The sequence below is a fragment of the Sapajus apella genome, unplaced genomic scaffold (genome assembly GCF_009761245.1).
Source record: "Sapajus apella isolate SASKATOON/1434 unplaced genomic scaffold, GSC_monkey_1.0 scaffold53, whole genome shotgun sequence".
NCBI classification, from domain to species: Eukaryota; Metazoa; Chordata; class Mammalia; order Primates; family Cebidae; genus Sapajus; species Sapajus apella.
The window spans coordinates 11,015,249-11,042,744 of record NW_022436993.1 but is presented as its reverse complement, the minus strand read 5'-3'; the positions used below and the strand labels follow the sequence as shown (position 1 = coordinate 11,042,744).

Sequence of the window (27,496 nt, the reverse complement as noted above, 5' to 3'; positions counted from 1 at the left end):
TGCTTACTATGTGCCAGGAACTGGATTCAGCCCTTCACATACACTGTCCCATTTTATCCCTCTTTCAATTTTTAAGAAGAGGACAACAGATGCACAGAGAGCCTAAGTAATGGGCCCAAGTCACACAAGACGGGGCAGGTCACATTGAATCAGACAGCTAGATTCCAGGGTCCAGAATTGAAACCCTTTCCTCTTGTTCATTGCAAGGTATCAGCTGAGCAGCATATATCCATCAACCCGCCAACCTTATCAGAGTTTGACTGAAAGGATGAAGTTAAAATATGGCTGTTTTATTCAAAACAAAGCGCCACTTATATTTCAAAAGAAAATCTTGGGAAAAAATAGAAAGTTCAGACATTCAATGTAAGAAAAGTACTCACAAGTGACTTTAAAAATCTAGTGATGATTAAAATCGGTGTTCTCTGTAGCACACAGGTATGATTGGGAGGATATTCTCAGTTTGGCTTATACAACCCAATGAATCAAATATCAACAGGATTTTTAACTCTTTGAGCAGCTAAAGCTTTTACAATAATAATGCTAAAACAAATGTGAGTCTGTTCTGGAGCAGCAAGTCTTTTCTTTTTTATAATTTAATGTTCAAAATTAAATGAAACCTGATGACTGATTTTCATTCAAAAAAACTTGATTAAAAACTAAATTCCATTTTCTTAACCAATTCAAATTATAGTTTCCAATCTAGTATGAATGCTTCCTTTGAACACTTTGGACACTAAATGCTAGACAAAACAACATATAAACCATCACTCCAAAATCTCTTACTACATTCACACTTGAGTCTACCCTCAAATATTGGTTTAATTCAAGTCTTTAGTATTGGTTTTATGTTGTCCTAAGGTTATAGGTACAGCATCCTAAGCTTTTAGTAAAGTTCTATTAATACTGTCTTGGTTTTAATATCAAAGGATAATGAATGCCTTCTTAGAACATCTGAGGTTACAGAGTATGGAGAATACATCAATTGAATCTTAAGGCACAAGACTATTTACTCCTCTCAAGATAATTTATTCATTTATTCGTTCAGAATAGCTTTTTTTTTCATTTTTATAAGTTTAATATTCAGTTTTATGAGTATATATCTAGTTCATTTTTTGTTTTTAACTGATGCATAATAATTGGACACATGTGTTGGGTATAGTGTGATGTTTCAATACACATATACATTGTGTAATTATCAAATCATGATATTTAGCATGTCTATCACTTCAAACATTTATCATTTATTTGTGGTGAGACTGTTAAGAATCCTCTCTTCTAGTTATTTTTAACAGACCATAACATTTATACACCATAATGTTGTTTACTGTGGGTACCCTACTGTGCTATAACACATCAGAACTTATTCCTCTTATCTAAGTATAATTGTGTACCCTTTAACTAATCTCTCCCATAATTTTCTCCCCGCTACCATCCCCAGCCTCTGGTAACCACTATTCTACTGTGCTTCTGAGAGATCAGCATTTTTACATTCCACAAATGACTGAGATCGTGTAATATTTGTCTTTCTGTGCCTGGCTTATTTCCGTTAACATAAAGTCCTCCAGGTCCATCCATGATGCCATAAATGACAGGATTTTATTCATTTCTATAGCTGAGTAGTATCCCATTGTTTATATATACCACATTTTCAAAACCCATTCATCCACAGAGAAGTCGGTTTGTCTTCAAAAGAAGACATACAGATGATCAGGAAAATGAAAAAGTATCAGCATCACTAATCAACAGTGAAATTCAAATCAAAGACACAATGAAATACCACTTTATCCCAATTAGAAAATAACAAACACTGGTGTGGATGTGGGGAAAAGGGAACGTTTATACACTATTGTTGGGAATGTAAATTGATACAGCCATTATGAAAAACAGTATGGAGGTTTCTCAAAAAATCAAAAATAGAACTATCATATGATTCAACAGTCACACTCCTGGGATAAACAAAGGAAATTAAGTAAGTGTGTTGAATACATCTGCATTTCCATGTTAACTGAAGCACTATTCACAATAGCCAAAATAATGGAATCAACCTAAGTGTCTAGCAGTTCTTAATTTTTTAAACTAGTGGAACAATGGGTTCTTTGGCATTTATAGACTTCTTCTTCTCAAAAAGAAAAGAAAAAAATTCTAAGATTTTTGAAAGTCCATGGACTCACAAAGTAAGACTCTTCTGGTTTTTAAAAGATGTCCTCCCAAATTCAGAGGTACAAGGGGTAAGTACGTATTGCTTCTTTCCTTTAAAAATCCTTGTTTTTAGTCTGAGTGGTTGCAATTCTCTCAAGGGACAGGAAGAAATAAAGGAAAAAAAGTAAACTAAAACATTAAGCCTGGAATCTTCAGAAAATCACCTGAATGGCCCAATTCCTTGGGGAAACTTTGAAAGGGGTACATCTAGAAGGCTTACAGACTTCCCAGCAATTTCCCCGACTCCTGGAATTACCAGACCTCTGCTAAAATTCATCTGGCTGGAGTAATACTTCACAAGGAATGGATCAAAAATAGAAGGTTTTCTGAAGGCCACTCTGGCCAACATGACAAAACCCTGTCTCTACAAAAAAAACACAAAAAAATTAGCCAGGCATGGTTGTCGGTTCCTGTAATCCCAGCTACTCAGGAGGCTGAGGCATGAGATTTGCTTGAACCCAGGAGGTGGAGGTTGCTGTTAGCCGTGATTGTACCACTGCATTCCAGCATGGGTCACAGAGTAAGACTCCATCTCAAAAAAAGGTTTCCATGGGTCCCTGAATTGAAATGATATACTAATGACACCCCAAATGTGACGAGCATGTTGTAATTTTACAAACTCCGTAACAAATCGTAACCTATGTGATTTTCCATAAAAATGAAGACAGGGAGGCAAGTGTATAAGCTATAAAACTATTGTCTCATTCAATGTAATAAGCTAATAACTCATTCAAGCTCATATAGCTAGTGAGCCGCAGAGTCTTCTCTCTCCAAATTCTATATTTACCATGTTACTTCTCTTTAAAATGCTCATGACACATCTCAGTCTGCTTTGTGATGCTACAGAATATCTAAGGCCAGGTGATTTCTAAAGAGCAGAAATTTATTTCTCACAGTTCTGAAGGCTGGGAAGTCCAAAATCAAGGTGCCAGCAAATTAGAGCCAGGTCTCTCTGCTTCAAGATGATATCTTGAATGCTGCATCCTCTTGAGGGAAAGGACATCAGGTCCTCAAGCAGCAGAAGTACAGAAGAGAGAGAACCCACTCGTGCAAGACCCCACCTTTTTTATTGAAACGGAGTCTCACTGTGTCACCCAGGCTGGAGTGCAATGGCGCAATGTTGGTTCACTGCAACCTCTGCCTCCCGGGTTCAAGCAATTCTCTTGCCTCAGCCTCCAGAGTAGCTGGGATTACAGGCATGTGCCACCATGCCTGGCTAATTTATTGTATTTTTAGTATAGACAGGGTTTCACCATGTTAGCCAGGATGGTCTCGATCTCCTGACCTCATGATCCGACCACCTCAGCCTCCCAAAGTGCTGGGATTATAGGCGTGAGCCTGGTTGCAAAGCCCTTTTTATAGCAAAATTAATCACTTCTTGATGGCAAGGCTTTCATAATCTGAACACCTCCCAAAAGGCCAAACCTCCGACACTGTTGTATTGGACACTAAGTTTCTAACACACAAACTTTTGAGGGAACACATTCAAACCACAGCATGATAGTTATTAAGTTTTATGTACTTAATTGTCATTTTATGAAAATTTTAAACTTCAGGCTATCAAGGAGGGAGAATATTTTTAACAGAGTTTGAAATATAAATTCTTTTGAGTGTTCTTAACACTTGTAATATCAAATCAATATTCTCACATTTAAAGTTTCAATTTATAAAATTACACAAGAAAAGCACTTCAAGGAAGAAAATATGGGAAACCTTGTTCCCATTCATTTATAATTCTAAAGTCATAAAAATCATCAATATGCATTTTCCCTTAACTTCCATTTAGTTCCCAGGGCAAAGCTAGCAAATGATATTACTATCAGATATGTATATAATATACTAACATAACATATAATTCTTACGTAAGCCTACTGCCAAGAGTTTGCTAGGCCTCAGCATTGATTTTCCGATTGCTACTTAAGTGGTAAAAGTCAAGGCAATATAGAAACAAAATAAAACTTCACATCTCAACTAATTCATTTCTAGATAATAAAATAAAAATTTGAAGTTGAAGCCACAAAATAAAAAGTAGCCACTATTCCCGGGAGAATTTCAACTAGTGAATCTCTTAAAACAGAGGCAAATCTAGTGGAGTGGTCATCTAATTTCTACAGAAAAGTTAACCAGTCTTTTTGTAAAATATCCAGAATTTTATAAACTGTCAAGATACTAGCACACACATTCAAAATACATACCAGGCCAGGCACGGTGGCTCACGCCTATAATCCCAGCACTTTGGGAGACCAAGGTGGGTAGATCACCTGAGGTCAGGAGTTTGAGATCAGTTTGGTCAACATGGTGAAACCCCACCTCTATTAAAAATACAAAAATTAGCTGGGCGTGGTGGTGCGTGCCTATAATCCCAGCTACTCGGGAGGCTGAGGCACGAGAATCACTTGAACCCAGGAGGTGGAGGTTACAGTGAGCTGAGATCATGCCACTGCACTCCAACCTGGGTGACAGAACAAAACTCCAACTCAAAACAAAACAAACGAAAGCCCCCCACAAAATCAAAAAACTTAACTTTATTATATAAAAAATAAGACTTTTAAAAAAGTACAGAACCTGGCACACAACAGGCAATAAATGTTTGACGAACAAATGAATAAATGTATGACAGTTGCTGGTCTTTAAAAATTGAGGACTAGCATTTGAGGAAAATCCTGAGTTAAGGAAAAGCTGTCCTTGCCCTCATGGATTCAATGGTATAAACACATAGTACACACAACTGTGTCTAAGAGGCTATTCATGGCGGGGGTGGAGTCAGCTGGGGCTGCTTTCTGGGCAGGCTTCCTGTATGCAAGGTCTGAAGGAGTATGAAGGGGCCCAACCACAGAGCATGGCCAATGTCATGCACTCTACTCCCCGGGGCCCTTCAGCAGCAGTGTCAGAGAAGGTAGAGGCAGAAGGTGGGCAGAGGACATCAGACCCTTCCCCAAGGCCCAGAGGATTCTGAACACATGACATATTATGGTTCGATCAGGTCCCCTCCACATTCTAAACTCTAGCCAGAAGTAAGAACTAAGCCAAACATTTATGAAATTTCTTTTAATTATTACTATTTTTGTAGTCAGGGTCTTACCATCACCCAGGCTGGCATACAGTGGTGTGATAGCTCACTGCAGCCTTGACCTCCTGGGCCCAAGGGATCCTCCCACCTCAGCCTCCCAAAAGGCTGGGACTACAGGTGTGCACCACCATGCTTAGCTAATTTTGAAATTTTTTGTAGAAAGAGGATTTTGTTGTGTTGTCTAGGATGGCCTGGAACTCCTGGCTCAAGCGATCCTCCTGCCTCAGCCTCCCAAAGTACTGGGATCATAGGCATGAGCTACAGTGCCCAGCCTTAACCTTCATACTTGATGCTTCAGTACCTTGAGATCTGTGTAAATGTCCATCATTTCTAAAGTTAACATGTGTTCAACCTTGTCACATGTCAAGTGATGTGGGAGGAAAACGATTGAAGTGAGACACAAGCACCTCTTCCTGGCGACATTTCTAGTTCTGGGGTCCTGTGGTCAGAGCTCTAGAGAACAGTAATGTGGGAAGATAAAGAAGCCAAGCAAAGGGAACTTGTTACTCTTGTACAGGCCTTTGTCATATAATACGCATCATTTAAAAGTGCATATTATTTAAAAGGTGGTGGCAGGATTCCTTTTAAAAAACAATCTTTATTGAGCAAAATATCTTCATAGACGCTCAGAACATGAGTATAGCAGGGGAGGTTTTATTTTATGTTGTTAGGGACAAACTGCTCTTCTCTCTTTGCTTCCTCATCTGTTGCTAAGTTTCTTAATCTGCGAAATGGGATTGATATGAATATATAGCTCATATTGGTCATAAGAATGAGTTAAAAGATATAAATACTTGGAGTGGCCGGCATGTAGTAAGCATGTGATAGAGGTTAGCCTCTACTGTTAAAGTGAGACAAAGTGGTAGCTAAATTGCCATGTAAGAAATGAAGTCGGGAATTAGAAAGCTACAGAGGCAAAAAAGAAAAGAGGACCAAGAGGCGGGGGGTTATCCAGAAGTATGGGTAGGTAGGAGTGGGAGAAATAATCAATGAAAATTTCCCAGCTGGAGACTGTGGGGGTGGGGGGTGGTAGGCAATTTCTGACCTGGCTCTCAGTGGTCTCCGCATCCGGGTATTCACGCCTCTGTATAACCTCCTCCCTGGGCTATGGGACAGACCTCCTGATTTGTTCTAATTAGTAGAATACAATGGAAGTGATATTCTGCCACCTCCATAATGGGGTGAGAAAAGATGGTGCCTTCACTCTTGCTTGCATTTTCTGTCTTGTTGGACTCTGTTGCTCTCTCTATGAAATATTATTTTGCACGTTTATGAGCAAGGTGCCGTGTTCTGAGATACTCTGTGGGGAGGCCTGCATGGCAGGGAGTCAAGGGAGGCCTCAGCTAACAGCCTGCAAGGAACTGAACCCTGCATACGTCCACATGAGTGAGCCGGGAAGCACCCAAGCGAGTGGCATCTGGCATCCTGACCCACGGAAACTGTAAATGTTGTTGTCTTAAGTCATTAAGTTTTGAGGTAAGTCTGCAGGTGTAGAATGAAGAAGGGTTGAGGAAAGAAGGAACAAAGTCTGCTGAAGAATGAAGAATGAGGCTGTCCAACACTGCATTCAGGTCACATGCTGTACAGCTCTTTGCAGAAACCACTTCAGTGACCTCATCTAAAAATGAGGGTAGGTAATCTCCCTGTGCTGCCTCACAAGGTTATTGTAAAGATCAAATAAAACGATGTATTGAAAGTTTTGTGGAAACTATGATTACAAGTATGAAGGTAAGTTTTTCTCATTTCACTACAGAAATTCTCACATATACACTTCTTTTTTTTTTTTTGACAGAGTCTTGCTCTGTTATCCACGCCGGAGTGCAGTGGTGCAATCTCAGCTCATTGCAAACTCCACATTTGTTCAAGTGATTCTCCTACCTCAGCCTCCCGAGTAGTTAAGACTGCAGGTGCATGCCACCACACCCAGTTACTTTTTGAATTTTTAGTAGAGACAGAGTTTTTCCATGCTGGCCAGGCTATTTTCAAACTCCTGACCTCAAGCGATCCATCTGCTTCGGCCTCCCAAAGTGCTGGGATTACAGGCATGAGCCGCTGTTCCTGGGCTCATATACAAATTTCTAACAAAATTTGACAACATACAGAAAAGTTAAAATCTAGCAATTCCACTTCTGCAGGTCTAAACTAGAGAAACTCTGAGGTGGTTTCATACAGACACTGCTACAAGAATGTTCAGCTTAAAAAGTTGCTACAGAAAAATATTGGAAGAAACATAAATGTTCATTAACAGGTGAATGGCTAAAGGACTTCTGGTGCGTACATAAAATGAAACGTGTAGTGACCAAAAGAATGCATTAGATCTGTATGCATTACAATGTAGAAAACGTGAAAACAGAATGAGTGAATAGAGCAAGTGGAAGGATATGCAGCATGTGACATGATTTACATAAAGTCTTAAAACATGCAAAGTAATATTTCATAGTGTGTATGGATGTACATATATAAGGAAAAAACTATAAAAACCATCATGGGAATCATAAACCAGAAATCTCATTAGCAACCTAGGCAATACCATTCAGGACACAGGCATGGGCAAGGACTTCATGACTTAAACACCAAAAGCAATGGCAACAAAAGCCAAAATAGACAAACGGGATCTAATTAAACTAAAGAGCTTCTGCACAGCAAGAGAAACAATCATTAGAGTGAACCAGCAACCAAGAGAATGGGAAAAAATTTTTGCAATCTACCCATCTGACAAAGGGCTAATATCCAGAATCTACAAAGAACTTAAGCAAATTTACAAGAAAAAAAAAAACACATCAAAAAGTGGGCAAAGGATATGAACAGACACTTCTCAAAAGAAGACATTTATGCAGCCAACAAACATATGAAAAAAAGCTCATCATCTCTCGTTATTAGAGAAATGCAAATCAAAACCACAATGACATACCATCTCACACCAGTTAGAATGGTGATCATTAAGAAATCAGGAGACAACAGATGCTGGAGAGGATGTGGAGAAATAGGAACGCTTTTACACTGTTGGTGGGAGTGTAGATTAGTTCAACCACTGTGGAAGACAGTGTGGCGATTCCTCAAGGACCTAGAACTAGAAATACCATTTGACCCATCAATCTCATTACTGGGTATATACCCAAAGGACTATAAATCATTCTATTATAAAGACATACGCATAGGCCGGAAAGGCGGCCGCCCCCTCACCCGTCATGCAACACGTTTGTGGGGAACCTGGCGCTAAACCATTTGTACCAAACACACACATATGTTTACTGCAGCACTATTCACAATAGCAAAGACTTGGAACCAACCCAAATGTCCATAAATGATAGCCTAGATAAAGAAAATGTGGCACACATACACCATGGAATACTATGCAGCCATAAAAAAGGGTGAGTTCATGTCCTTTGCAGGGACATGGATGAAGCTGGAAACCATCATTCTCAGCAAACAAATAAGAACAAAAAACCAAAAACCACATGTTCTCACTCATAAGTGGGTGTTGAACAATGAGAACACATGGACACAGGGAGGGGAACATCACACACCAGGGCGTGTCGGGGGGTGGGAGGCTAGGAGAGGGATAGCAGGAGGTGGGTGGATAGGGGAGGGATAGCATTAGGAGAAATACCTGATGTAGATGATGGGGTGATGGATGCAGCAAACCACCATGGCACGTGTATATCTAAGGAACCTGCATGTTCTACACATGTACCCCAGAACTTAAAGTATGATAAAAAAATACATCAAGTCTATCTCATTAGCAGTTTCCTCTCAGATGGAGAACAGGGAATGGAACCAATGATGGGTGCACGTGGGACTTCACCTGTGTCTTGAACAGTTCGTTTCTGTTTGGGGGAAAACAAAAGAACTTGAAGCAAATATGGCAAAATAGGAAGATTTGGCCAGTCTGGACAGGGAGAAGTTTTTGTGCATTATATACTTTGTGTGCATTATATAGTCTGTATTTTTCTACATACTTAAAATATTTCATAATAGAGTGTTCAATAAAGAAAAGAAAATCTATATAAAGGAAATAATAAGGAATAGTAAGATTCACATATAAAGATACTCCTTGTAGCATTGATATAACAAGAAAAGAAAAACAATCCATTAATAATCTAAACTGTAAATAATGAACCTGTGGCTAACTGAATTACAGCATGTCCATTTGATTGGCTACCCAAAGAAACTACTTAAAAAAATTCAAGTAATATGAAGAGAAAAAGGCAGGATATAAAATTATATATGATATTATCTTAACTATGCATGTCTGTGTGTGCATGTGTCTATATATTTGTATGTATGTGTTTGTGAAGGAAATAAACCAAGATTTCAATAGTTTGCATCTATATTGTAATACTAAGGGTGACATTAACTTTTTATTATTTCTTTTCTGTATTCTACAAATTTAATATGAGGAGCATGTAAGATTTAAAAATAAAATCTCTGTTTAAAGTTTCTTAGTGTTTCATCACTCATTACATATAGACATCAAACAGCAGTATTCCCATAACAGCACCGCGGTACCCAAGCCAGATGGCCACTAATGCCAGTTAATCTAGCCTCTTGCTGCCTCCAGGAATGTATCAAGTTTAATGGACATGGCTTCTGTTTTAAGATTTCCAAAGCATCTGGTCATTGTCTAATATCTGTAACTGTGCCCCATCCTCTCCCCTAAGCCCTAGACTCCTAGAGCCAACTGTATAGCAGACATCACCTCTTCTATGTCCCACAAACCCTGAAAATCAGTGTCTCAAATTGAAGCCATCTTCCTGTCCCTCTCATTTATCTTTCACCTACATCTGTTGCCTCAGTAAATGCTGGAAACATGTACCCAATGGCCAGACCATTTTAGGAACGCCACTCCCCACTAAATGTAATGGATCAGTATGTTCTGCCATCTCTCTGTCCGATGTATCGCTTGGCTCCTTCCCTCTACTTCACCCATGTCCCTCTCTGGTGTCTTGATGTGGGTCCTCATTCCATCTTGCCTAGGTCACTAAAACAGCCCAAAATTTCCCCTGCCTTACACTTGTGTCCTCCTTCCATTCAGTCCCAAAACAACTGCCAGGGCACAGTGTACGCTTTCTAAAATGTAACATCAAATACAAAAGTAAAGCTGAGCATACATTTTTTAATTTGCACAAAATAGAGACCAATAATCATGCGTGCTTTGCTTAAGAACTAAAGACCATGTGATTGACATGGACATGACACAGAGTGCTTCCGTGGGTGCCACTCTCTGCTGTAATCAAAACCCTGGAGTGATTAAATGGCTTGTGACCACCTGACTGAAATGTCAGTCATCATCTGCACCCCTCATGAGCGAGGGGGAAAAATGAATTGTAGCTTTCTCAGTAATATCTGTATTTTTATTTCTAAAAACAGGAATAAATTCCCTCAGATTGTTGGAGAGTAGGAAATGGGGAATTTTTTCTATTGCATTTCTTATCTTCTTGTCCATTAAGTTTTATTTTACCCAGGGAGCATATTTTTTTAAAAGATTACTTAAGATCTTTAACATAGCATTAATAGTAATAGAAGCAGGAGTCATTGTAATAGAAATATTAGGAATAGCAGCTAATACTTATTTGTACCCGACACTGATAGGTACTTTAAATACATTTAAATTCAATTCTTACAGTTCCACTTTGCAGCAGGGGAAACTGAGCGTCCGAAAACATACATGACTTGCCCAATCACACGCTGAGTAGTGCAGATCCAATATACAACCCCCTCTCCCTAATATCTGACCAATTATGATTAAACCTAGAGAAAAGGTAAAATCAAGTTATATTCATTCAGTTAGTATATTGAGGGACCGTGATTCTCTGAAGCTAAGCGAGATGTCCATGGTCTCCAAGAAGGATGACCACAGCAGGTCTGGAAATAGGGTGGGCGTCTCCCCTCCTTTGTATCTAGACCTGCAATCAAGCATCCTCAGTAACATTTGAGAAAGTCTTGTATTGGGCTCCTGTGGCCTTCCGGGTGGTTGGCATCTGTCCTGCATTCCATTCCACTGAACGTGCATGGGATTCCCAGCATGGCTCACTAAGCAGAATGGGTAACAAAGGGCGCAGTGTCTGGGGGCAAAAAATAAACCCAGAACTTCTATCCCTGCCATATAAGCTTGATTCTATTCCTAGATTCAGATATGAATCTCCTCCTTGTCCTTTCCTGGTCCAACCCCCATTCTCTGGTCTAATGTGGCCTTATTTCTCACCTTGAACCTGGTCTAATTTGGCATTCGACCTGGTCCTTGTGCTTTACTACATTTATTTTATTTTATTTTTTGAGTCAAAATCTTGCTGTGTGTCACCCAGGATGGAGTGCAGTGGCATGATCTAGGCTCACTGCAGCCTCTGTCTCCTGGGTTCAAGCAATTTTCCTGCCTCACCCTCTGGAGTAGCTGGGATTGCAGGCGTGCACCAGTACACCCAGCTAAATTTTGTATTTTTAGTACAGACAGGGTCTTACCATGTTGGCCAGGCTGGTCTTGAACTCCTGACCTAAAGTGATCTGCCAACCTCAGCCTTTCAAAGTGCTGAGATTACGGGTGTGAGCCACCGTGCCCTGCCCGCTTTACTACATTTTAAACTCCAGGTGGTAACACAGGTCTCCTACCTGGATTGCCTTGAAGCTTAGCAAGGTGCAAAAGTGTGGTGAAGGATAAGGCACAAATGCGGTGAAGGAAAAGGCACAGAAGAGAGAATTCACATGGAGGCGCAAAGTCCATTTTGAGGATCGAGAGTTATTTTCATATGTTATATATGGCAACGTAGCTGCTAATGGAATTCCCACTTAGGAATCTGAACTGCTCCAAAATAGAGGAAACATTAAGTGATAGGGAAGGGATCCCTCGGGAAATTATCCAAGTTGTTTCAGTCATAAATGTGAGTGCGGAAGGAAATAAAAACATGACTCATTATAGCATCTTTTCTTGGGGCTGGGGAGGGAGGAAGCATCAGTTTCCCCTGTCAGTGATTTTTTTTTCCAGTTATGTTCTTTGGAAATTAAATACTAAGTTCAATTCACAACCACACGTCTCATGTCAGCATGTGTTCACCCCTGTTTCTTTGTTCTACTCTCTGCCACTCAGTCTTCAAAGTTTACAGGAGACTATAAACTCTAAAAATGTACAGTTGTTGCAAGCACTGACTCAAAGATTCCTGGAAATGCTGATACGAGATGAAATCTAATCTGCTCATTTTACTTTCACAAATAAACATTTAAGGAGAGTCAGAGCTGAAATGTAAACCAAGCCAAACCAAACCCCTGTCCACAGATTGAGAGCTGTGGCTTCAGCTCAGCTCTCCCCTCGTCTTGCAGATGCAAAGCACTGGCTCAGCGTTTGGTTGTTAATACGGCGCCCGCACGGGGATGTCAAGTAGCTGCGCAGGTTAACAAATGCAAGTCACAAGATTAACGTTCGAAAAAGATCATCCTCCAGTATCAAACGGAAACAAAAATTCCTGCGGTGGGGAGTGAAGGAGGGAGAGAAGAAAGAGAGAGAGAGAAGGATAGAGGGAAGAGAGAGAGAAAGAGAGGAGAGGTAGGGGAGAGAAAGAGGGAGAGGGAGAGAGAGGAATAAAGAGAGGTAAAGATAAGAGGGAGAGAGAGAGAGAAAGAAGGAGAGACGGAGGGAGAGAGAGGGAAAGAGGAAGAGAGGGAGCGAGAGGAATAAGGAAAGAGAAAGAAAGAGAAACAGAAAGACAGGGAGAGAGAGAAAGGAAAAGAGAGAGAAAGAGACTGGTTTCTGTCATAGATTTATTTGTAAAACAATAAATATTTAAAGAAGAATTGTTTCCGTCATCTCTGAAGCACCGAGTTCTATTATTCCTGTGTCTGTTTACTCTGCTTTGGAAACGATCAGTGTTTTAAAAGGAAATACATCATGGGTGGCGTCTTACAAAAATAAAAAAGAAGAGGATGCTGCGTTAGGTGTCTGCCCTGTTCCACCCTGCACTTTATTGTTGAATACTGGGAACAACAACAGACACTGCAGCTTTGGGTGGGAGTGCAGGGATTTTTTTTTCCAGTTCATATCAGACGCTTTTCTTTCCTTCTCCTAGATAGGCACAAAAAGCTTTAGAAGTTACTAATCATTTTGCTTTTTCTTTTTGGTGCCAGGCTCTGTTAGACCTCATGTGTGTTTGGTCCAAATGAGAGGCGGGATCTGGACCATGGTCGGCTTGCTTTGAACTGCTCCTTGCTGATTCTCACGAGGCAGACATTCCAACGAGCTGAGTAAAGAGGATGCTGGAAGCAGAGGTCAGGAATCTCCAGGGGCCAGCTGGTGCTGCTGAGCGGACTTCCCTCTCCTGCTCTCACACTGAGCTACAAGCAGCCTTTCTAGATCAATAAGAGCTTGCAGAGCTACATGAATCTAAGACGTAGAAGAAAGGCTCTAATTAAGCAATTAAACTGTCAGTCAGAGGTCACTTTAATACTCAGCCTTTGTGAAAGGAAATGTAACAAAGCCACTTTCGTGCTGACCAGACAGGACCATCCCCAGCCAATGGGTCCCGCAACTGCCTTACCAAGAAATACTTATGTGCCATTCAGGAGAGCCCAAGGTTGATTATGCCAGACACTTGAAGGTGACTGAGCAGAAAGTGCAAATATATTACCAAATGTGTTGAAACCTGCCTGCAAGTCCAGCTTCCTGATTAGCCCTCCTCGATGCCATCACCATTTCAACAAAAGTCACAAAATTCACTTTTTCTCTTTTCTCATTATATCAACATGCAATTCTAGAAAACGCACTTCTGTGATGTTATGTAAGTCCTCATTTGGCTCACAATGGTAAGACTGTATGTCAATAACAGTGCCAGGGAGTGAACTCAGTACAGCACGTTCTAGATGGTGTCCGCTGAGATTTTTGAGATGATTGCAGGAGTAAAGACGACAAAAATTCATTTATTCAGCTATGCATGCATTAAAAATGCATGCATCAAAAAGACTGGTGCTTTCGGGATAGAAAGACTACTGCTGTGGGTTCTATCAAAGAGGATGGAAGCTGGGTATTACTGTTCCATTTTTAAATGTTCACTGGTTTCTTCTACTTGGTGAGTTTTGCCTGTATTTCCATGACACTAGCTTGCCCCAAGTGGGAACACATGGTGACTAGCTCTACTCTAAGAAGAGCTTTCTATTGTATTCCCAGAGAGTATGGAGATTGGACCAGAGATCATGGGAAGCCTGGGGGCTGCAGGAGGCTGACTTCTTTGAGGATGAAACCATCACCAACATCACTGGGCCCTTGGTGGCCATTTCATCTGCCATCTTGTCCTCCTCTTCTTACCCACAAATGCAACTCCTAACTGAATCCTCTTTCTCAGTTTTCTTCTTTCTGCTTGTGTTTCCCAGGCACCTGATTTTATAACCCCCAAGCTATGAAGAGAGCAAGGGGTGATGCCATGCCCAGAAACAAGTGCCTGGAAGTGTCTGGTACATATTTGGTACCAAACAGCAAAGTAATGAAGGGAACCCTGACTTCCTGACTTCAAAGCAGGGATGCTTTCCATTTCATGTTTGAATTGTTAACACTTTTCCTTATATTCATCAATGAAGGCTGGGTTCACCAGATATAGAAGTCAAAGTGGCCTGGGCACGGTGGCTCATTCCTGTAATCCCAGCACGTTGGGAGGTCGAGGTGGGTGGATCACAAGGTCAGGAGATTGAGAACATCCTGACTAACATGGTAAACCTGTCTCTACTAAAAATACAAAAAATTAGCCAGGTGTGGCAGCACATGCCTGTAGTCCCAGCTATTTGGGAGGCTGAGCCAGAATTGCTAGAACCCAGGAGGCAGAGGTTGCAGTGAGCCGAGATCGTGCTACTGGACTCCAGCCTCGGTGACAGAGCGAGATGCTGCTCCCCACCCCCCCCCAAAAAAAGGAGTCAAAGTGCTCCAGCCTGACCCTAAGTTTATTTTTTTCCTCTATTTTTCCAGTTTGCCATTCCGTTTCCTGTACATAACTGCAATTTTTATATTTTACCAAAATACTTATTCACCTCATAGGAAGCACAACGCTTTTGTTTTAGTGCTGATCCTGCTGTTATTTTCTACCTAGCCTTGACCCTGACATTTCTGGATCTCAGGATCTTTTTTTATTTTTTAAATTCATTTTATTTTTTGCACTGCCCCACCTCCACCTCAATACCTTTTGTAAAAAATTAGGAGACAAGAGGCACAAATGAGCTCTAACCTTCCTTCTCCGACCTTAACATTCTATGTATCTACATGTTTCTGACTGTTAACCGTATGTTGAATCCTATTTAACATAAAGCTAAATTACTATTTCTTCTTCTAATAACACAAATTGTTATAGAGGTTTTGAAAAAACAGGATGGCTGGTCTCATCCGAGCATAATTTTCCTTGGTATTAAAGAGTACACTTGAGCTCTATTAAAAATCTCCTGAACCCAAATATTATCTGACAGCATCACTGGCCACTGGATATTTTTCTCTTTGCTAAGAACTCTGTCTCAGCAACAGGACCAGGACGTTAACTTGTATGTCTCCAAAATGAATGATTGGCTTTGTATGAAATGAGACTGCAGAGATATTATGTAAGATATTGGACTTTGGGGTATGTTTCACATCCAGTGTCCATCTGGCTGTAAAGATAGAGGGCTGGTGCTTCAATGCCGACCTTCATGAATCCCTGGACAACTAACGATAACTGGGAGCCAAGCTTCCAGCCTTGCCAGGGCACTGCCTGGTTTGGTTCCAAACCTCTACACACCTCCTGTTCCCTTAAGTGGGTCCATTTGGCAAATACACAGCAGATCTCCACCCCAACTTACCCTTCCCTTGTGAGGGAAATAAACCAAGATTTCAATAGTTTGTATCTATATTGTAATACTAAGGATAGCATTAACTTCCTGTTATTTCTTTTCTGTATTCTACAAATTTAATATGAGGAGTATGTAAGATGTAAAAATAAAATCTATATTTAAAGTTTTTTAGTGTTTCATCTTGTTTTCCTTTTAAAACTTCTTTATCTTTTTGTAAAGTTTATTTATAAGTCATATAAAAATAACTTAGTTTGCATATAATTTATGCAATTTTTAACATAATACATTTGTAAATCAGAAAAACCTTGTGCTAAGTCATGTGTTTCTATTTCTTGTTCTAAAAAACATGGAATCAATTGAACCCACGTGTCACTTCTTGGTGTCTCTGCCCTGAAAACATGATTTCCTCTGTTGTTTGCCTGCCTCTTACATTCAGCTGCTCTTTCACTCTGCCCTCCTGACACAACTTAATCTTCTCCATTATTTTTTGAAAAAACCGACTCTCCACTGATTTTTGTTAACCCATCGGTTACTGCCCATTTTCTCCTTACGCCACTCATTTCCATAACTCTGGGGAAAAGCTCAGATGCTCCTGCACCTCCTCCTAACCACTGTGACTTTGAGTCTTCCACCAACACCCACCCCGATCCTGCTCCTTGCCCGTTATTAAAGTCCAGAATCCAGGGCCTTTGTTGCAATCCTCACCCTCGTTGGTACCCTGAATGGGATTTGATACCTTTGATGACCCACTCCTGAAATTCAGCTTCCCTCGTGGTTTGAATGCTACCACTCTCTTCCGGTTCTCTGCCGAGCACCCAGCGCACCTCCTCAGCCTCCTCTCCTCTGATCCTTCATCTGCTCCTTATATGGCAGTGTTTCCCCTTTCTCCTGATAAAATACTCCTAAAAGTGATTACACCTGCTCCCACAAGTTTAATAACCACTCAAATGCACAGAAATTACCCTCAATTGTATATGTCCAGCTCACAACCCATCCCAAGCACTGAACTCATATGTCAAACTATGTAATATTTAAACCCAAAGGTTCACAAATTCATTATCATCTACTCCCTTTCCTCAGTTAATCACCTCATCATTCACCCCCTTTTTTTTTTTTTTTTTTTTTTTTTGGAAACAGGATCATGCTGTCACCCAGGCTGGAGAGCAGTGATGCAATCACAGCTCACTGCAGCCTTGACCTCCCATGCTCAAGTGATCCTCCCGCTTCAGCTTCCTGAGTCATTGGGAATACAGGTATGTGCCACCTTGCCTGGCTAATTTTTAAATTTTTTTGTAGAGATGCGGTTCAGGCTGGTGTCGAGCTCCTGAGCTCACACAATCCTCCTGTCTCAGTCTACCAACGTGCTAGAATTACAGGTATGAGCTGTCACTCTTGGCCATTCACTCATTCTTTAAGCAAATGTCCTTCCCTCCCTCATCCCTATCACCTGCCCCACCCACCACCATGTAATTGGCCTCTGATTCTAGTGACCGCCGCCATGACAGTTCTCTATGTGTCCCAGCACTATATTCCCAAGACCACTGCCTACTTAGAGAACTTATCGCCTCTGATCCAAGCTTTTTCCACTGCTTCCCAAACAGACATGCTACCAGCGTTCTCTTTCTCTGCCAGCCCATTCTTCACACACTGCTGCCTGTTATCATTATAAAATACAGCTCTGAGTATGTTATTCCCCTGTTTTACAGAAAATGTTCACACTACCTGACTCCACACTACCTATAGGATAATTTCAAGTTCTTCACTGGAGCTGAAGAGAAGAACTCAGATGTCTTCTGCAGCCCCTTGGTCACCACGTGCTCCCCAGCATTTGTTCACACTCCAGGCACAACACTCTCCTTTCTTATTCCCAAATGCATGGGCACGATTTCACCGTCCTTCCCTCGCAGCCTCCCCTACTGGCCTCACTCCGCATTTCTACTGGTGAGACTCTGCCACTTTAATGTCACCTCCAGTGTGAAAGCTTCCCTGGCTTCCAGGCCCAAATGAATCATGCCGGCCATTTTCACAATGATTATAGTACACCTAGCATTTAGGTATGCTAAACCCTAGGGCCTATGCTATGAGAAGGATTCAAAAGCAGGCTCTTCTACTTAAGAGCTTGAGGCCCAGAATTACAGATGGCAAGTCCTGACCCTGACTTCTTTTTTAAAAAACTTTCATTTTAGGTTCAAGGGTCCGTGTACAGGTTTGCTAGCCAGGTAAATTGCCTGTCATGGAGGTTTGGTATACAGACTATTCTGTCACCCAGGTAATAAGCAGAGCATGTGATAGGTAGTTTTTTGATCCTCTTCTTCCTCCCAGCTGCCACCCTCAAGTGGGCCCTGGTATCTCTTTTGCCCTTCTTTGTGTCCATGTGTGCTCAATGTTTAGCTCCCATGTCTAAGTGAGAACATGCAGTATTTAGTTTTCTGTTCCTGTGTTACTTCACCTAGGATGATGGCCTCCAGCTTAGGATAAACTGGGTTATCTTAGATAACCCAGGATTGTGGGTTAGGATAATGGGTTCCTGTTACTGCAAAGGACATGATCTTGTTCATTTTTGTGGCTGTGTCGTATTACCTGGTATATATGTACCAAGTTTTCTTTATCCCATCCACCATCGATGGGCATCTAGGTTGATTCCACGTCTTTGCTATCGTGGACAGTGTTGTAATGATTAACATGGGGATGCACGTCTGACTCTGCCTTCTAAGTGCATTTCTGCTCCTAGTATTCCACACTGTCTCTTCCTCCAGTCCTTACTGAATGAACTTCCCCCAAAACACTCATCAGCAGCAGCAGCATAATGGCTAGCACAAGCGAAGAACTTTCTATGTGACAGCAAGCAGGTCATCTATATTATCTCAAATACCTAACAATGAATCTAACGGAGGTCCTCTTATTATCCCCATTTCTACTGAGGAAACGGAAGTTGAAAGATTAACTTTCTTCCAAGGAACATAGCTAGAAAATCACAAAGTCCAGGCTTAGGCTCAGATCCACCCTACTGCAGAGGTAGGTTTCTTAGCTGAGGCATTGTGCTGACTCACACTAATGGTGTGGCTCACTTTTTATTTTAATGTCTTGCCTAGCTGCCTAGAGGTATCTGCTTCTAACGTCTCTTCTGCCCACTGGCTGGGATTTTCCAACTACAGTTAACCCTTGAACAACACAGGTTTGAACTGCCTGGCTCCACTTAAACACAGATTTTCTTCCATCTCTGCCACCCCTGAGACAGCAAGACCAGCGTCCCCTCCCCCTTCCTCCTCAGCCCACTCAATGTGAAGATGAGGATGAAGACCTTTATGGTGATCAACTTCCACTTAATAAATAGTAAATATATTTTCCCTTCTTTATGATTTTCTTAGTGTTCTATTTTCTCTAGCTTACTTTATTATAAGAATACAGTATGTAATATATAAAACATATAAAATGCCTGTTAAGTGGCTGTTTATGTTAATGGTAAGCCTTCTGTCCACCATAGGCATTAGTAGTTATGTCTTGGGGGACTTGAAAGTTGTATGTGGATTTTTTACTACGAGGCAGGGGAGCAGTGGGCCAATGACCCTAATCCCAGCATTGTTCAAGAGTCAACTGTACTTCACACAGTATTATCTGATTCTGACAACTTGTTTGGACTATTACATTTTATATTTTGCTTATCTACCAGCTCAAACTCCTCCCAGCACTTGTTTTTGAGTTTCTTTCCCATCTCCATGCCTAAGACCAGATCACAGTTGAGGTTTCACTTCCTGCTGTCTGTTTCCTCCTGCTGCACTGTGTCAAGCCAAGCCCAGCTGCATGCTGAAATATGGCAGTGTTCACAGAAAACCTTGTCTGTGTGTTTATGTCCCAAGGAGGTGGAAAATCCTCCTCAGGACCACAAGAGGGAAAAACCCAGGCGTGCTGGCATACCTTTGACCTAGGCTCTAGTTTGGTCACACTTTGTATGTTACATTCCACGGATTACGCACCGTATCAAAGAAAAGAAGATGCACCTGGCACAATGCAGACGAGGAAAGAAGGAAGCAGTAGAGCCATACCCACCACGGTCAAAACTATGAGTAGTTTTGTCTCTGGCCCATTCAAACATCTCTTAAAGCCCCTTATTTTGCTTTAATATTTATTTCACCTTTATTCCTTTTTTTTTTTTTCTTTTAACAGACAGGGCTTGTTATAGGCAGAAGTGCAGTGGCACAATCTCTGCTCACTGCAACTTCTGCCTCCCGGGCTCAAGTGATCCTTTCACCTCAGCCTCCCAAGTAGCTGGGACTACAGGTGTGTGCCACCATGCTTGGCTAATTTTTTAATTGTTTTCTAGAAACAGGGTCTCACTATATTGCCCAGGCTGATCTCAAACTCCTGGGCTCAAGTAATGATCTTGCCTCACCCTCCCAAAGTGCTGAGATTACAGGCGTGATCTACCACACACAGCCTCACCTTTCTTCTTAAAGGAATTTCAGAAGAACATGGAGTACCTGGCTTGTAGTTACCTGTTTTTCTTTAAACTGAATATATAGCATTCTATTGTCTTTTTTTAAAATTCGTTTTGCTTCCAATGTTGGTTGAAAAGTCAGCATTTAGCCTCTACTTTCTAAGAAGCAATCTGTTTCCCACCTACCCACTCCTCTAGCTGACTTTAACATTTTTTCTTTGTTATTATTTTTTTTTTTTAGAAAATGTGTCATTCTATTTATCCTGCTTTGTTGTTTGGGTTCCTTGAGATTCTAATTATTATTTTTTTTTAATGATGACTTCCACCAGTTTTGGCAAAGTTTTAGTCATTAGCTCTTCAAAATTTGCTTCTGTTCCATATATCTCTCTTTTTCTTGTGAGACTCCAAGTAAGTGTAAGCTATACCTTTTCTAAGTGTCCTCTATATGTCTTAACCTCTCATATACTCTTTACCTTTTTTAATCCATATGTTTTCTGAGTAGATTCTTGACTTATCTTTCAGTTAATTATTTCTCTCTAGTCGCTATTTTTCTCTTTATCTCTGCCTGATCTCTCAAAAAAACCTTCTGCTGACATCTTAATTTTAGCTATGGTATTTATTAGTTCTCAAATTTGTAGCTGGTTCTTTTTCACATCGCAATGTCACTTTCTATAGTATGCAGTTCCTTACTGAAAGTTTTCTGTTTGACTTTCCATGAGTTGAGTAATCACAGTTGTTTAGCAAGTGTGCCAGGTATTTTAGTATCTGGCATGTTAGTGGATTTGTTCTGTTACCTCTTACCCATATCATGTCTCATTTTTGTTATATTGTCCCCTCACGTACATGACTATCTTTGACAGTGTGTTGGTGATACAGACAGGATGCAGGGAAATACTAGGTAGAAGACGGCAGTTCCCTAGCAAAGGCCACTCTCAAGCCTGGAAATCCATGGCCCTAAATGATAACAGGCATTCCTGTTTCCATGCTCAAATGTTGCCTTTTGGTCTGCCACACCCCTATCCTGTACTCATATAAACTCCAAAACCCAGGATTCATGAGCAGACAAGCAGATGAGCAGACTAACAGAAGAGCAGAGGAGCAGAAGAGCAGCACAGCAGACAAAGAGAGAAGAGAAGGAGCATCTGAATGTTGAGAGGAGTTCAGGCAGGGACAGCCAGAGAGGAAACTGGCCACGGGACAGCAGAACTCTAGGGGGAGGATCATCTTCCCATTCCATCCCCTTTCCAGTTCCCCATTCATCCCACTGGGAGCCATTTCCATCATCCAATAAAACCCCTGCATTCACCATCCTTCAAGTCTATGTGTGACCTGATTCTTCCTGGACACCAAACAAGAACCCAGCTACCAAGAGGACACTGAGCTGGTTAACACTTAAGTCATCTGAGGATGGTAGAGCTAAAACAGCACTGTAGCATGCCCACTAAGGCTTCAGGAGTTGCAGGCACCCACCCCTAAATGCTAGCATGGGGCCCAGAGCCCAAGAGTGCTCACCCTGACTCCTGAACCTGCCTCTCTGCATGCTCCCCAACCCATAAGGAGTTTGAGCATGCAGCACCTGAACAGATGAGACACACCCCTGTTGCATGTCCTGTGAGGGGGGTTAGGGAACTCTCCCATTTCATTGGCTATTACACATGAAAAATTATAGGTAGAAACGATGTCTAGAATGCTATTGTTTCTCTTTGAAGAAGATTTTAAGTTGCTTTTGCTGGATGCCCAGTGCCCAGATGCAGGAGAAATACAGGATTCACTCTCATTATTCCATGGCTTCAGATTTTGGGCGTTCACTCGGGTAACTCAAACATTGGGTGCAGTCTCAGTGAAGGCTGTTTTCCTTTCATTTTACCTAAGATACGAATGGTTTGCCAAGACTGCCACCCTAACAAAGCCTGGACTCAAACTTTGGTCCTTTTTGTCCTGAGAGGCTCTCAGAAGAGCTGCTAAATCCTTGTAGATCACTAAATGCCCTGTAGGCAAAAATGGTCCCAAAGACTGGACTCAAACCTCTCTCAGATATTCACTCTGAAATTTTACACTGCCTCATGAGCCATTTGCTACATTTAGAAAGATGTTTGTAAATGTTTTCCAAAATCTCTAAATGGTCTTTGTCAGGAGAATGGGTAAATGTTCTATACTTTCAGTCTGCATGATGCTTTGCCAACTTAGACTCTGAAGACTCACTTGGATGGTTAATATATAGTGATAAATAAATTGAACTTTCATTAGTAACCTAATCTTGTAAAATAACATTAATATCATACCATTAGAATGGGTTATTTGGAAAAACGTAAAACAACCTTTGAGTTTTCTTGAGGTAAATTTGAAAGAAGCTAGCCAGTTGGAATTTGTGTAGGAAACTATCAGGAAGCTAAAATAGAAAGATCCAGTAACCAAGAGAATCTGGTTTGTATTTGAATGAAATGCCGATAAATACGAATGAAAGATTAAAAATGTTTTGTTAGAAAATCAGGTAGCCCAGTACAAGATAAGGATGTCCTCTCTAGCCACTCCTATCAACATAGTATTGGAAGTTCCGGCAATGGAGAATCAGGCAAGAGAAAGAAATAAAGGGTATTCAAATAGGAAATGAGCAAGTCAAATTGTCTATGTTTGCAGATGACATGATTGTATATTTAGAAAACTCCATCATCTCAGCCCAAAATCTTCTTAAGCTGATAAGCAACTTCAGAAAAGTCTCAGGATACAAAAATCAATGCACAAAAATCATAAGCATTCCTATACACCAATAACAGACAAATCATGAGTAAACTCCCATTCACAACTGCTACAAAGAGAATAAAATAGCTAGGAATACAACTTACAAGGGATGTGAAGGATCTCTTCAAGGTGAACTACAAACCACTGCTCAAGGAAATAAGAGAGGACACAAACAAATGAAAAAACATTCCATGCACATGGATAGGAAGAATCGATATTGTGAAAATGGCCATAATGCCCAAAGTAATTTAAAGATTCAATGCTATCCCCATCAAGCTACCACTGACTTTCTTCACAGAATTAGAAAAAACTACTTTACATTTCATATGGAACCAAAAAAGAGCCCATATAGCCAAGACAATCCTAAGCAAAAGGAACAAAGCTGGAGACATCATGCTACCTGACTTCAAACTATACTACAAGACTACAGTAACCAAAACAGCATGGTACTGGTACCAAAACAGACCAATGGAACAGAACAGAGGCCTCAGAAATAATACCACATATCTACAACCATCTGATCTTTGACAAATCTAACAAAATCAGCAACAGGGAAAGGATTCCCTATTTAATAAATGGTTTTGGGAAAACTGGCTAGCCATATGAAGCAAACTGAAACTGGACTCCTTCCTTACACCTTATATAAAAATTAACTCAAGATGAAATAAAGTTTTAAACATAACACCTAAAACTATAAAAACCTAAGAAGAAAACCTAGGCAATACCATTCAGCATATAGGCATGGGCAAAGACTTCATGACTTAAACACCAAAAAGAATGGCAACAAAAGCCAAAATAGACAAATAGGATCTAATTAAATTAAAGAGCTTCTGCACAGCAAAAAAACAAACAAACAAACTATCATCAGAGTGAACATGCAACCTATAGAATGGGAGGAAATTTTTGCAATCTATACATCTGACAAAGGGCTAATATCCAGAATATATAAAGAACTTAAACAAATTTACAAGAAAAAAATAAACAACCCTGTCAAAAAGCAGGCAAAGGATATGAACAGACACTTCTCAAAAGAAGACATTTATGTGTCCAACAAACATTTAAAAAAGCTCATCATCACTGGGCATTTGAGAAATGCAAATCAAAACCACAGTGGGATACCATCTCACACCAGTTAGAATGGCAATCATTAAAAAGTTAGGAAACAACAGATGCTGGAAAGAATGTGGGGAAATAGGAATGCTTTTATACTGTTGGTGGGAATGTAAATTAGTTTGACCATTATGGAAGACAATGTGGCAATTCCTCAAGGATCTAGAACCAGAAATATCATTTGACCCAGCAATTCCATTACTGGGTATATACCCAAAGGATTATAAATCATTCTACTATAAAGACATATACACATGTATGTTTATTGTGGCACTATTCACAATAGCAAAGACTTGGAACCAATCCAAATGTCCATAAATGATAGCCTGGATAAAGAAAATGTGGCACAAATACACCATGGAATACTATGCAGCCATAAAAAAGGATGAGTTCATGTCCTCTGCAGGTATATGGATGAAGCTGGAAACCATCATTCTCAGCAAAGTAACACAGGAACAGAAAACCAAACACCTAGTATTCTCACTCATAAGTGGGAGCTGAACAATGAGAATGCATGGACACAAGGAGGAGAACATCACACACTGAGGCCTGTTGAAGGGTGGCGGGCCAGGGAAGGGAAAGTATTAGGAGAAATACCTAATGCAGATGACAGGTTGATGGGTACAGCAAACCACCATGGCACGTGTATACCTGTAACAAACCTGCACGTTCTGCACCTGTTTCCCAGAATTTAAAGTATAATGATAACAATAATAATACAGAAAATCAGGTAGCCAAAAAATTTAAAAACAGAAAGAATAAAGAAGCCTTCCAAAGAAAACTTCATTCACTCTTACATTAAATGCAAAGCATTAGTTTCAGGTAGGAATGCATTAAAAGTGTTGGTAGCAGTGATGGGACAGGAGGCAGGACAATGCTTGGTTGAAGAGGGTGGGTTCCCTGGTGAGTGCTCCACCCTCAAGCCTGGACCTGCTGCCCAAAGTGAGAGCTATCACTGTTTTCCCATCCAAATGTTGCCTTTTGGCCTGCCCTGCCCCCATTCTGTGCCCATAAGAACCCCAAGCCCCAGACTCAGCAGACACGCACACACAGAGGAGAGAAGTGTCTGAACATCAGGAGGAGAAGAAGGAGCTGGGCATCGGAGATTATGGTCAGAGAGGAGTCTGGTTAAGGAAGGCTAGATTCCAGGGGAAGATTATCTTCCCGCTGTATCCCCTTTCAAGCTCCCCTTCCTGCTGAGACCCACTCCTACCTCTCAGTAATGTTCTCCACATTCACCACCCTTCAATTTGTTCATGTGACCTGGTTCTTTCTGGACACCAGACAAGAACTCGGTATCAAGAGGGCAGGGTGTAAAAGGCTGTCACCCTGACCCTCCACTGAGCTGGTTAACACTTAGCCGTCCAGAGACAGCAAATACTAGAAGAGCACTGATTGTAACAAATGCCTTCTGGGGCTTGGGGGTTACAGACACCCTCTCCCTGATGGCAGAGCCAAGAGCACTGTAACATGCTTGGATGCTGCCATGGGGCCTGCAGAGAGTCTGCTTCCTCCAGAGAGGAGTGACTAGCCAGTTCCAGTGTTGGTTTACCCAGTTTCTGCATTCATCTGCTTGTGTGTTCCCTTCTGTAAGGAATTCAGCTTGGCAGTAAATAAGCCACCCCCTTTGCAAGTCCGGTGAAGGACTCAAGGAACCTCTCCTGTCTCAGTGGCAGAACTTTTTTGTCATCTGACTAACTCATAGCCATATTCCTTCTCCTCCGCTCTATCTCTGAACTTATTCTATTAGAACATGGATTTGTTCAACTAGCAAATCAAGATACCCTGGTCTCCAGAAAAGCAGAATCCTGTGAAAATCCCAGAGGCTTAATAATAATTAATCTAAAAAATTTATGATAAACCTATTCTATGACACTTTCTGGATCTCTTTTGAGGCCAGTTCTGGGTAATGATATATCAGGGGGCTTTTGTGGAAATTTTGCTTTCCTTATTAAAAGAAACACAAACAAAACAGAAATAGTTAACTCTATTTCTTCTTCCTTTTTTCAAAGGCAGACTCACGTAGGACATTCAGATAAAAACCACTGTAGTCACTTTTTGACTGTGAAGTAACAATATGATGAAAGGCAACACACTAATAATGGTAGAGCAGAAAGTGACTTGCTAAACAAACCTTGAGATTACCTCCTGATTTGTTTTTAGATAAAAATCAATGTCCTTATATTTTAAGTTGCTAATAGTTGGATTTCCTATGATTTGACGTTGAAAACACCCATAAGTAATCCATTTACTAAATATACTTATAGCAGTGTTTTGACGCAAGTTTCACTGGAAACAATGCCTGAAATTTACATCACTTACCATAATACAAGAGTCCTGTAGTTCAAGGTCAAAGTCAGTAAAGTTCAAGAGAACACGGTGATTTTTGTCAACCCGAATGACCCAAGAACAGTCTGTGTTGCTCCTATAAGGCCTGGGGTAATTTGGAGAATGAATCTCTCCACTAGGAGCCTGGAAAATCCCACCACAACCTGGAAGTGAGAAACACAATTATTTCATGAAAAGAATATGGACGCATTAAAATAATCCATTACCTGGTAGTACGGATCAAGGTATTACTTTGCTTGACTATTAGTTTTAGTGTCTATGCTACAAATGCTGAGGAACTTGATATCCACATTAAGTCATTTATCTCAACAGAATAAGAAGGGATGAGATGGATGATTCTAAGAAAATACTTCAAACACTGAAAATACAGATGCCAAAAGTTATTGTTAAAAATAATTAAAAGGAAATGCAAATGAAATCACATTTTCACAAAGCCATGGAACACTGTTTTTTCATTGTCCTCTAAAAATATAGCATTCTGGAAGAATAACACGTTTCCTTCCAAGAATTGTGATAATCTAGTACTGCGTGCATTTAAAAATAATTTAATATCTACTCTTTAAAAATTTAGTATTCTGGATATAGTACAGTTACTTAGGTTTTTAAAAATTCCTATGCTGTTATCAAATACCTGTTTGTACAATGTCTTCTCTACGACCAATCATTTCTTGAATTTATAATAATATAAACCAATAATAGAAAAATTTGGTGCTTTCTCTTTTTTTTTTTTTTTTTTTTTTTTAGTCTTGCTCCGTCGCCCAGGCTGGAGTGAAATGGCACACTCTTGGCTCACTACAACCTCCACCTCC

The 27,496-nt window shown here is 40.6% G+C and overlaps 1 protein-coding gene across 1 annotated transcript in view; it reads right to left on the bottom strand.

Moving 5' to 3' along the window:
• CUBN (cubilin) overlaps positions 1-27,496 on the bottom strand; it is a 287,868-nt gene that overhangs the window by 122,064 nt on the left and 138,308 nt on the right. Inside the window, exon 31 of the mRNA XM_032244141.1 lies at positions 26,661-26,830. Within this exon, the coding sequence (XP_032100032.1) occupies positions 26,661-26,830 (170 nt within the window). The remainder of the gene's footprint in view (positions 1-26,660; positions 26,831-27,496) is intronic.